Here is an 11,438-nt window from a genome sequence, read left to right on the forward strand (position 1 = left end):
TGACGTGTGAGTATATTATTATTAGAATAATGTAGCTTGGGAAAAAAAGAAAAGCAAAGGTTTCGAACTCCTGATCTCTTGCTCAAATGTTGATGGGTAAACCACTGAAGAAGATAGAGATTTAGATTCCCATTGTGCAAAATAATACTATATACAAATACAAAGGCGGTGGCTGTGATGTGACAGCCACCGACCTTTGTTTTTAAGGCCTGTAAGTTACCGTTAAAGAAAAAATACATTATTTTTCATTAAATACAAGTGATATACAAATATATTACATGTATACACTCGAATAGCAAATGTAGCATCAAACCGACCTTAGCTCAGTTGGTAGAGCGGAGGACTGTAGTTGTAAATTGCTGAAATCCTTAGGTCGCTGGTTCGAATCCGGCAGGTCGGAAATTTTTTCTTTTCCTACATATTCACTTTTTTTAACCTTTCAATTCCATATTTTTTGTCCTTCATGCTTCTTTCATCCGAGATCAAAAGTAGAATTCATTCTGTTGCTTCATCTCGATCCGTAATCTTCTACACGTTTCACATTAACATCTATGGTAAGTCTTCATCGAATTCACTCTCTCACACGCTTCAAACCCTAGGTTTGTTCAATCCGTATCATTTTATTTTTAATTATTATTTTGATTCATGTTTATCTGAATTCGCGTTTCCTTTAGTTGCGATCTGAGATGCTTTGTTTGATTTGATGCCGGTAAATGTTTCTGTTGATGATTTTATGTCATATGCAGATATTATTTTATGATGACGATGATGATGAAATTAGGTATTGTTCATTAACATTTTAATTATTCAGGATCAACAGTTTGAAGAAAATGTAGTGTATTGATCTGTGTATATATATTAAAGTTTGAAGTGTTTATGTGCAGTATTTTTCATCTAGCATATAGATTGTTAAATTGAATAATATGTAGTGTATTGATCAGTGTAGATTTCAAAATTTCAAGTGTTTATATGTAGTATTTTTTTCTGGTATAGAGTAGAGATTGTTTAATTTGAACAATATGTAGTGAATTGATCAGTGTATTTTGGAATTAAAGTGTTTATGTGCATTGTGCAGTATTTCATATAGCATATAGACTGTTTAATTGAACAATATGTAGTGTATTGATCAGTGTATATTTGGAATTGAAGTGTTTATGTAATTATATGCATTATTTCATCTAACGTAGAGACTGTTTCGCTAACAGTGAGCTTTCTATTACCTCCAGTTGCTTCAAAGATGAACGCTGTGTCAATGTGTTCTCTTTTGAATTCTGTATCTTGAATGACTTAACCGGAAACAGTCACTTTATCAAACATATGGCAGGTCAATGACATAAGTGACGTGATATATGTTAGTCAGTTATCAGCTAAGCTGGAACTTTTGTGTTTTGCTGTTGTTTTAAGATGTTTAGTGCCAAAGTTGGGATATCTTATGTGTATTTGTCGCAATTATGAATTAACTCTTCATGATTTTTACAGGCAAGTTCAGTGAGGTTGTACCTGACTTGCATACGGAACACTCTAGAGGCTGCCATGTGTTTACAGGTACAAAATGTTATGCTAAATGCAATTTAGATGAAAAAGTTTAATTTGTATCTAGATGTCGGTTTACATGTCTAAAAGTGGCGAGTAATCTTGGAGAAGCCAGATTTAAAAAAAGTGTCTGTGCATCATGCACATGTATTCTTGCAACATGAACCAACATCTGGTCTTAACATGTCTGCTTAACTACTAGATTGAGTTCTGAAGGTGAGCATTTCGCTAATGTTGTATTCTGCTTGCAGAACTTTCCTTGTCAAGAAGTTGAAAGACATAACAAACCCGAAGTTGAGATGAAGTATGTAATTCCGACTTGAATCAGCCTTATTTTTATGCTGCGAGTAAAATGCACGGATAGTCCCTGTGGTTTGGTGAAATTTCAACTTTAGTCCCTAACTTTTCAGAGTTACACTCTTAGTCCCTGTGGTTTGACAAGTTGTTACTCGGATAGTCCCTAAAGCGGATGAATGTTACTCGGATAGTCCCTGTGGTTTGACAAGTTGTTACTCGGATAGTCCTTGTCATTTCACACCCGCTTAAGCAGAAAAACTAACCTCCATCCGCTTTGGGGACTATCCGAGTAACAACTTGTCAAACCACAGGGACTAAGAGTGTAATTTTGAAACATTGGGGACCAAAGGTGAAATTTCACCAAACCACAGGGACTATCCGTGTATTTTACTCTTATGCTGGTTTTTAATGTCATATGAACTGCAATTTTTGCACATAGTATAAACTATAAAGAAAACCTCAAATTTTTTATCTTTTTTCCTTTCATTTTCAGGACTAGCCCGGAACTTCTGCTTAACTCAGTAAGAACGGATTCTTTATACTTATTAGTCTGTAATACCGACTCACAAAAACATTATAAAGGGGTGTAGTTGTGTGCACTTAGAGTAGAAAATTAATCTCAATGGTATGGAAGATGATACTTTCGAAGATTTAGTAGTAATATATCAATATCCATATTTTTATCATCATTTTAATGTTGATACTTCCGATTCAGGTTGTGATTTGTCGAAATGAAGCTGAAAAATGCTTGATTGAAACTTCTATTAATTCACTGCGCATAAGCCTCAAGGTAATTACAGTAAATTTTTAATCACTTATCTCTTTTACCTACAGTTCTTGTAAAAAAATTATAATATTCTAAACAGAATTTCACAAATGCCCACTCTTTTCCATCGAAACTGCCAACAATTTTTAAATCATTTGTATTCAATTAATAAAGGCAAATTGGAAAATAAAAATCCCATCTTTCTGAAATTGGCCGATAATAATCCCAAGTCAGTTATTAGCCAATAATAATCCGACCTCGTCCAATTTTTTTGTAAAATAATCTGCCGTTAAAATAAGCTTAACGGAGTTAAGTGTTTTTCCGAATTACAAACCGATGTTTTAGGGCTTTTGATCAGAACGAGGATACGAGTCGATTGATGTAAAACTTACCTCGAAATTGTGTTCGAAATGGCTTGAATTTTGTTAATTGGAAGTTAAACACCCGAATTGAAGCACCGTTTTCGTGGGTTGGGGGCAGTATTTCGAGTTAAGTTTTACATCAATCGACTCGTATCCTCGTTCTGATCAAAAGCCCTAAAATATCGGTTTGTAATTCCGAAAAACACTTAACTCCGTTAAGCTATTTTAACGGCGGACTATTTTACAAAAAAAATTGGACGAGGTCGGATTATTATTGGCTAATAACTGACTTGGGATTATTATCGGCCAATTTCAGAAAGATGGGATTATTATTTTCCAATTTGCCATTAATAAATGACACTGTTTTGTGTTGTTTGTCGTTTCAGAAAGCCAACACTTACAAAAGCGTATCTGGTCGTACGAAATCATTAATTTTTCATTTTTTTTCTTTTATGATTTGTTATAGGTAAAGCAGGCAGATGAGCTTGAAAACATTCTAACCAAAAAGTTCCTTAGATTTTTGTCTATGAGGGCAGAAGCTTTTCAAGTTTTGAGGAGAAAACCAGTTCAGGTATGTATGTAAAAGCTACCAAAGTCGACATTTATATGACCGTCATTTGACCTTCTTTCACATATTATCTTTTCCTTTTTTCAGGGTTATGACATTAGTTTTCTTATCACTAATTACCACTGTGAAGAGATGCAGAAGCATAAGCTTATCGACTTCATTGTGCAATTCATGGAAGTAAGATTTTAGTATACTTTAGTTATTATTGCCTTTTGGCTGATTTTTTTTTTTTTTTTTAAACTGACTGGAAAAGGTAACCATCAACTGAAAACCTCTCATTCATACTATAAAAAAAAAAAAAAACAAAAAATGGTTCCCATGGTAGCCAAAGAAACATGACCTGTTGCAACACATTGGGTCGGGTCTGTTTGACCAGAAATGTGTTTTACCCAAGTGTTAAAAGCTAAAACTCATGTTCATATAAATAATTTGTCTTGGTCATGATTACAAAATAATTTTTGAATTTGGGTAATTTTTAGCCTTTTTCTTTGAGTAAAGTGCACGGATGGTCCATGTGGTTTACCAAAATTTTGGATTTGGTCCCTAGCTTTCCAAAAGTACAAGGATGGTCCCTGTGGTTTGCACTTTGTAACGCATTTAATCCCCAGTCAACAAATTCTAAAGGTTTTAGCATGTCCAAGTTAGGGACTAAATGCGTTACAAAGTGCAAACCACAGGGACCATCCATGTACTTTCGGAAAAAGTTGGGGACTAAATGCGTTACAAAGTACAAACCACAGAGACCATCTGTGTACTTTTGGAAACCTAGGGACCATATCCAAAATTTTGGTAAACCACAGGGACCATCCGTGTACTTTACTCTAAAAACTCCATTTTCTTTTCACCCAACTGTTTTCTATTTTACTGATTTGATCCGCTAGGAATAGAACATAGTCTGGAACAACTCATTCATAAGTATGGGTGTTCACCGTCTGTTTCAGCGAGCTTTTGACAGTTTTTTTGGCCAAAACACTAACTATGGTTTCGGAAAATGACAAACCAAACCGAGCGGGTTAGTGGATTGGCCGGACTGACCTGTCATAGTGGTTTGTCGGTTTGAACCGACTTCAGTTTTTTTTTTTTTTTTTTTTTTTTTTTTTTTTTTTTTTCAAAATCATTAGATTGTATGAAAAGTATTGGAGTGTAAAATATGGTTCATTGATATGATACATTTAGACAACTGCATATTCCAAAGATTAAATTAAACCAGTTAAACCGGCCAACTTGCTTTGATTTAAGCAGTTTGGTCAGTTTCAACGTTTTATAAACACCCCTGTTCATGAGTGTATATATGCGGAGAATTTATATTTTGCAGGCCCTACTTATATCTAATCGACATACTTGATTTGCAGGATATTGATAAAGAGATAAGTGAACTGAAATTGTCCATGAACACTAGGGGAAGATTAGTGGCAACAGAATTTCTTAAGCAATTCATCTGAATTCTTCCAATCTGTGTATTTTATTCAATCATAAATCCTTTTAACAGACTTGAGATATATTCTGCTTGTTAGATATATATATGCTATATTTCATTTTTTTGTGGGTTTATTATGTTTCATTTCTGGGTCATTTTGGGAAAATTGTAACATTATCTGACGTAGCAGGGCCGGCCCTGAGAATTCGTGTACCATGTTCGAGCTCGAAAAAATGTGCCCTTAGGCCTTAACGATATTGGGTATTTGGCTCACTAAAGGTCTAAACCTAATGCCAAAGGGGTTGATAACTAATCTAAACTATAAGAATAGTTTTGTAAGGGGGCCTATGTTGGTGTTTGTATGGATGTACTCGATTAAAAAATATTTTATATATACATACTGGGTCTTTTTCATAAAAAATGTGCCCCTCAAAATGTCAGGCCCTGGCCGGTGGTCCTCCCCGCCCACCCCAGGGCCGGCCATGTGACGTAGTTTGAAAACAAGATAAAACATGAATACTATATTGTTTTTGCTATACAAAAGAAATATAATACCATGGTCAAAATAGAAAATTATATATAACTGCAAATTTAAAAAGGTGAAAAAAGAAGATATAAAATAAATAACCGGTTTCAAGATTAAAACCTGAAGTCGAACTCTTAAATTTTGTTTTTCAAATTATAGACCATGAAGTGACCGCATAAGTATACAACCTTCTGAATCGGCTAAAGTTTAAAGCTTTTTGAAATGATACGCATAGTTTTTGTTATATTAAAGCTCACATTGGATATCTAACAACAAACCGACCTTAGCTCAGTTGGTAGAGCGGAGGACTGTAGTTGTAAATTGCTGAAATCCTTAGGTCGCTGGTTCGAATCCGGCAGGTCGGAACTTTTTTTACAATTTAATTAAAATATTTAATATATTATAATGTTACTGAATTCTCCCAAAAACAATGTATCATATCACAACATTCTGATCATGTTATCCGATTACACATATTTCCATGAACTTTTCACTTGGAAGATTTATGAACTTAAAAACTAAAAAATTACCATGTTTTATTAAAAGATGATATCTTAAAGGATAAATGGTAATAAGACATTTAAAATTTTAGTAGGAAATTAGTGTCTATATATACACACTTGCAAAGAAAATATTAAAAATAATTTCTTGAACATCAAAGGAAATTACATAATAATAGTAGCCTGGTAAACAGACAATAAGAATAAGTTACGCCGCAACCCTCTTTAAATAGAAAATTCAATTCTATCAAAAACAAAATTCTGGATTTTCGGCGTCGAGAAATTGTTGTGCATGACCTTCAGCACTCTATCTGAGACCCGAAAGTATTAAAGGCAAAGAGATTGAAAACATGTTATTCTCAGCACAAGTTTTTTCATGCTTAGTGACGTTCCCTGATTCTGCCTTCAACACAACCTGGCCAGTCACAAAATCCAACAAGGGGGGACACACCCTGACAAGATCCACACAGATGTGCTTCCCACCTGCCTAACCAAACACCAAACACCAAACACAAGAACATCCACTGGCCAAAGAGTGGACCTCCCTTCAAGTGGGTCTATCAAAAAAATTCCCAAGGGCCTCTTTTTTGGCAATGATTTTTCCTGCCCGCTTAAACACATCACACAGGACATCCCTGACCAAGTCATGTCTGTATTTGAAACCTGGTAGCTTCTTGCAATGGTCCACATGCTCCCCAAAGTTATCCAAACAAACCTTGCGACAAACCGGGCAAGACTCATCAACTGGAAACAAAGGGATCATTAACCGGTATTTATGGATGGATCGATACTCCATCGCTGACATGTGCTGGCCTAGACCTTCAATGGGGATAATACTCAGAAAATCTTGAGCATGGGCCCCGAAGACATTCTAACACCGCTTTCTGGCACACGGATAGGTCAAACTTCTCTCCTAAACCCTGGGCGGCTTTACTATATAGGGCACTCGCCAAAGTTTTTTGAGCCTTCGAAAGGGTGGTCTCCTTATTAGCGAACCCGCCAAGATCAAGTTCGAGGGGAGGGGCCTTTACAATCTACCCAGCGCACAACCATAATCCGTGTCCAACCCATCAATACTACTGCCCCACAGGATGTGGTCATGTAAACTCCAAGATTATGCTCTCGAGACCATAAAAACGTATGTTGATACATCTTCTGCTAAATATAGGCCTAAACCCCCAAAACGGATCGGCAAGGATGCCAATCTCCATTGAAAATCCCCAAAAAATGGACCCCTACAAACCACAATGTCCTCGATCGCGTCCCGGGGGCCCTTGTCGAAAATAGATACAACTTTCTCGACAAACATGTGTTGGCAGGTGCGTAGGCCAAACAACATCTTGGCAACCCCTATACAAGAGCGAAGCAAAAAAAAACTAACATTGAGGGTCCCGCAAGTGAGGTAGGCATCTCATAAGGTCCACCGCATATGAGGCCATTTTCCTAGCCAAACTACCCCCCAAAACGGATCGGCAAGGATGCCAATCTCCATTGAAAATCCCCAAAAAATGGACCCCTATAAACCACAATGTCCTCGATCGCGTCCCGGGGGCCCTTGTCGAAAATAGATACAACTTTCTCGACAAACATGTGTTGGCAGGTGCGTAGGCCAAACAACATCTTGGCAACCCCTATACAAGAGCGAAGCAAAAAAAAACTAACATTGAGGGTCCCGCAAGTGAGGTAGGCATCTCATAAGGTCCACCGCATATGAGGCGTCTCCGACAATCGTTCCATTGTCTAAGTACCACGCATGGAAAAGTAAGTTGCAACTATTCCGTACCCGATGAATGTGTCGCAACCCCTGTTCCTTATTTACCAGGGAACGGGCGGCCGCGTCCAGTATCAGTGGTATCGGTGTTTATCATTATTAGGCAGCAGAATTTTCATCAGGACCGTAGTTAGGAAATATTTTATCAGAGTAAAACACCACATTTTATATTAATAAAGATATTGGGATAGATCCCAAGTTTACAAACATGGTTATAGGGATAGTGGAGGGTTCAAATGAGAAGAAAAATTTTGTAAGAATAAAAAGAATAAGTATTAAACCAATAGAAATGCTCCATTTACTTCATTTAATATGTGTATTTAATGTTATTAATAAGGGCATATAGGTAAATTTCTAATTGTAATTAATTAGCTAACTAATTAAAATTGTAACTCGCTTTTAAATATTCTCTTTCAAGATAAAATAATTTAGGATGAAGGACAATTTTCGACATGTGTAGGATAAATTTTAGTATGTGTGGGATAAATTCTTAAATGTGTATGATAAATCTAGATATGCGTAGGGTAACTTTCGGTAAGTGTAAGATACATGTAGGATAAATTTTGAAATGTGTAGGATAAAATGTTTTTTGCTTTATTAATTAGAGATAACATAAAACTATTTAATGTTTTACCATTATGCCCTTTCTTCTTTTTCTTCTCACATTAAATTTCTTCTCAAATGATCCTTCCCCTATAGGGATAAACCCTATTTTATTTAAATAAAAACATCTTCTTTATTTAGGTAACTTTTATAGCCACTTTTCCAAGCCTTCAGTTCTATCCAGTTGGCTTCTATTTGGCTTTCACATTTTGTTACCTGAAACGCGTTTAAAAACATTTTGTCAGTGGGAAATACTGGTGAGTGAATCCCAATTTAATCAAGACAGGTAAATTAGTTTTATCATTTTACAGTATTGAGAGCGATTACAATATTTATATCTATACAATTACTCATTCAGTACTGTCAATCCTGACTGGTAGGTCATATTACACATTGGCTATCTCGTTGTCCAATGGTGACGTGTTCCACATTTTGTATACAAAACCCCAACATACCGGCAGTAATTGAAGAATTACAAAGACTCAATCACTGCTAATTACATTGTAAAATATTTAAGGTTTTATAAAAACAGTTTACAAAAAGGTTTACAGAAAGGAGATTACTCACATTGCAACTTTATGTTTTTTCCTGGTTATAATCTATTAATTAAACAATACACACGCGTTAGTATAATAACCCAATATTTACATTAGTTATACCCTCCCCGAGACAGAACTCCAACGACTACGTCGGGCAGAGCCTCGACAGCCGTTATGGAGCACTAGATCAATCGGGCAGCGTATCTAATACGTAACCGGAGGTTATGATACTTACAACGAGGCAGAACTTCGTTATTTTAGTGGGTATAATGCCCGAAGATTAATTCTACTATAGAGAAATTGAGAGAGAATCGAAAGAAATGAACGAAATGGACTGAAGGCCGATGGCCTCCTTTTATAGTGTCTGATCGACACTTCCTCGCGCCCCGTGAAGGAATCAGCAAAGGGCTTCGCGGCCCGCGAGGCCAACTAGGGTAGGCCCTAGCTTGGCTGACTTGAACCCTAGACCCAACACGTCCACGACATGTGGCGGCTCCGGGCTGCTCCTGGTGGCCTAGCTGTCGTGCCCCGCGTAGCCCGAAGACAAGGTCTTCGCGGCCCGCGAGCGATGATTGATTTTTGTTTTTAATTATATAAGGTATTTTGGGCCCGGTTTTCGTATACGGGGTGTATTTTAGGACGTATATGGATATTCTAAATATATTAGGGGTGTCGGAAATATTTTAGGAGGGTTGTTATAGAACGAGAGGGTGCAAAACTAAGGCAAAGAGAAGGGGCCCTAAACTCAAACACTTATCACTAGTTTGTTACTTTGTTACGAATTGAAACCATTGCAAGGTATAGGACTTGTCCCACAATTGTTGCATGTTACAGCTTAAACAAGAGAGCTCAACCCAAAAGACTAATGGTGAGTGAGAGAGCCCACTTGGTTTATAAATCTCACATTTGTTTCCCATACAACCGATGTAAAATAAATCCCATACCTTGCAATAGTTTCAGTTCGTAACAATTGGCCTTTCTTAAGAGCTAACGTCCTCGTTGGTTATGGTTGGCTTCCTCCATGTCATTACTCCGTGGGCCACCACTCCGAGTTTTCCTGGCTCTGATACCAATGTTATAACCCAAACAAGAGAACTCAACCCAAAAGACTAGTCTGGTAGGTGAGAGAACTCATTTGATATATAAACTCCACTTTTACCGATGTGAGATAAGTCCTATATCTTACCATTTAACGATTTGGGCCGAATTCCATTATCAATTTAAAGATTTATTGTGGTTTAAGAGCGCCTCCTTATTCTCCTTTGTGTGTGTCGTCCCACACATCTAGAGATTTTATTTCTAAGAACATTAAATCAAACTTGCCATTTCATCCCCTTATGTTTGCCATTTGATCTCTTTTGTCACAAACTTCATTCATTCCCCTTTTAACTTATATTCTAACTAAGTTATTTTATTTCATTTCATACCATAAAACAAAAAACATACTAATAAATTAAAAATGGTTTTTGGGAGGAACAAGTTTACATGTGAATTGGAGGGAACAAGAGACGTAACTGCCTAGTTTATACGACTAGGATTGAAGGATTTTCTGCTCGAAAGGTCATGTTAAAAAAACGTTTAATATTCTCTAGCGTCAATAAGATATATAATTGAACGGGAATGGATAGGGTGCGGCAGTGATGTCACACTGCCTTATCTAGCATGGACAAAGGTTAGAAGGGTCCAGGGGTATGTACTAAGTAGAGCTAGGGTATGTACGTGTGTTGGTGGTGTAGGAGAGGTGGTAGAGAGCCTATAATGGCTTTGATACCATGTAAAACGGTAAAACTGATTAATTGCATATTACTTGAAATTAATCATAAGTTTCTATTATATGTGTTAGAGCTGTAAACGAACCGAACGTTCAGCAAACAGTTCGTGAACCGTTCGGCCGGAAGTTCGTTTATGTTTGTTCGTTTAATAAACGAACGAACATGAACAAGAAATTTCGTTCGATTAGTTAAATGAACGAACATGAACAGAGGTCTCGTTCGTTCGATTGTGTTCGTGAACGTTCGGTAAGGTGTTCGTGAACATTCGTTGATTTGCGTTTGTTTATGTTCGTATGTTTGTGTTTTAATTGAAGATCTTTATACTTTCTTATATTTTATATGTACTTTTTATATTATTAAACTTTTATTTATTTTATTACCTTAACAATTAAACTAGGAAACCCACTTTCACCTTATTTATGCATCATTTCCCTTTCATTTCTCAGTATTTACATTGGTGAATACGATCAACCTCCGTTCCACAATAAGGGATTCAAGTTCGAGTGCTATTCTCTGGGCCGGCCATCTATCTTTATCCTTCGTCGCGTTCACCAAATTTATTTATGTTCGTGAACCGTTCGCGAACACGCTCATTTCCTTAATGAACGAACACGAACATTAAATCTCGTTCGGTAAGTGTTCATGAACCGTTCGTGAACACATTTATTTCCTTAACGAACGAACACGAACAAAGCCTTATTCGTGTTCGTTCGGTTCGTTTACAGCCATAATATGTGTTGTTGTTCACTTGTTCCATATAAGTTTTGGGGTCATTTCATAAACA

The 11,438-nt window shown here is 36.6% G+C and overlaps 1 protein-coding gene and 2 non-coding genes across 3 annotated transcripts; all 3 read left to right on the top strand.

Annotated features, from left to right (window-relative positions):
* Nucleotides 1–312: 312 nt before the first annotated feature.
* Nucleotides 313–400, top strand: TRNAY-GUA. The gene is given in 2 exon segments: nt 313–349; nt 365–400. It is a non-coding gene; the product is annotated as a tRNA-Tyr (tRNA).
* Nucleotides 401–407: 7 nt separating this feature from the next.
* Nucleotides 408–5,087, top strand: LOC110877663 (actin-related protein 2/3 complex subunit 4). Its single transcript, XM_022125828.2, has 8 exons — nt 408–554; nt 1,480–1,545; nt 1,785–1,837; nt 2,324–2,351; nt 2,546–2,620; nt 3,425–3,529; nt 3,614–3,703; nt 4,879–5,087. Exons 1-8 carry the CDS (start codon nt 552–554, stop codon nt 4,966–4,968), a joined length of 510 nt encoding a protein of 169 aa, XP_021981520.1. The 5' UTR covers nt 408–551; the 3' UTR covers nt 4,969–5,087.
* Nucleotides 5,088–5,746: 659 nt separating this feature from the next.
* On the top strand, nt 5,747–5,834 carry TRNAY-GUA. The gene is given in 2 exon segments: nt 5,747–5,783; nt 5,799–5,834. It is a non-coding gene; the product is annotated as a tRNA-Tyr (tRNA).
* Nucleotides 5,835–11,438: the final 5,604 nt, after the last annotated feature.

This window comes from Helianthus annuus, chromosome 1 (assembly GCF_002127325.2).
Source record: "Helianthus annuus cultivar XRQ/B chromosome 1, HanXRQr2.0-SUNRISE, whole genome shotgun sequence".
In the NCBI taxonomy this organism is placed as follows: domain Eukaryota; kingdom Viridiplantae; phylum Streptophyta; class Magnoliopsida; order Asterales; family Asteraceae; genus Helianthus; species Helianthus annuus.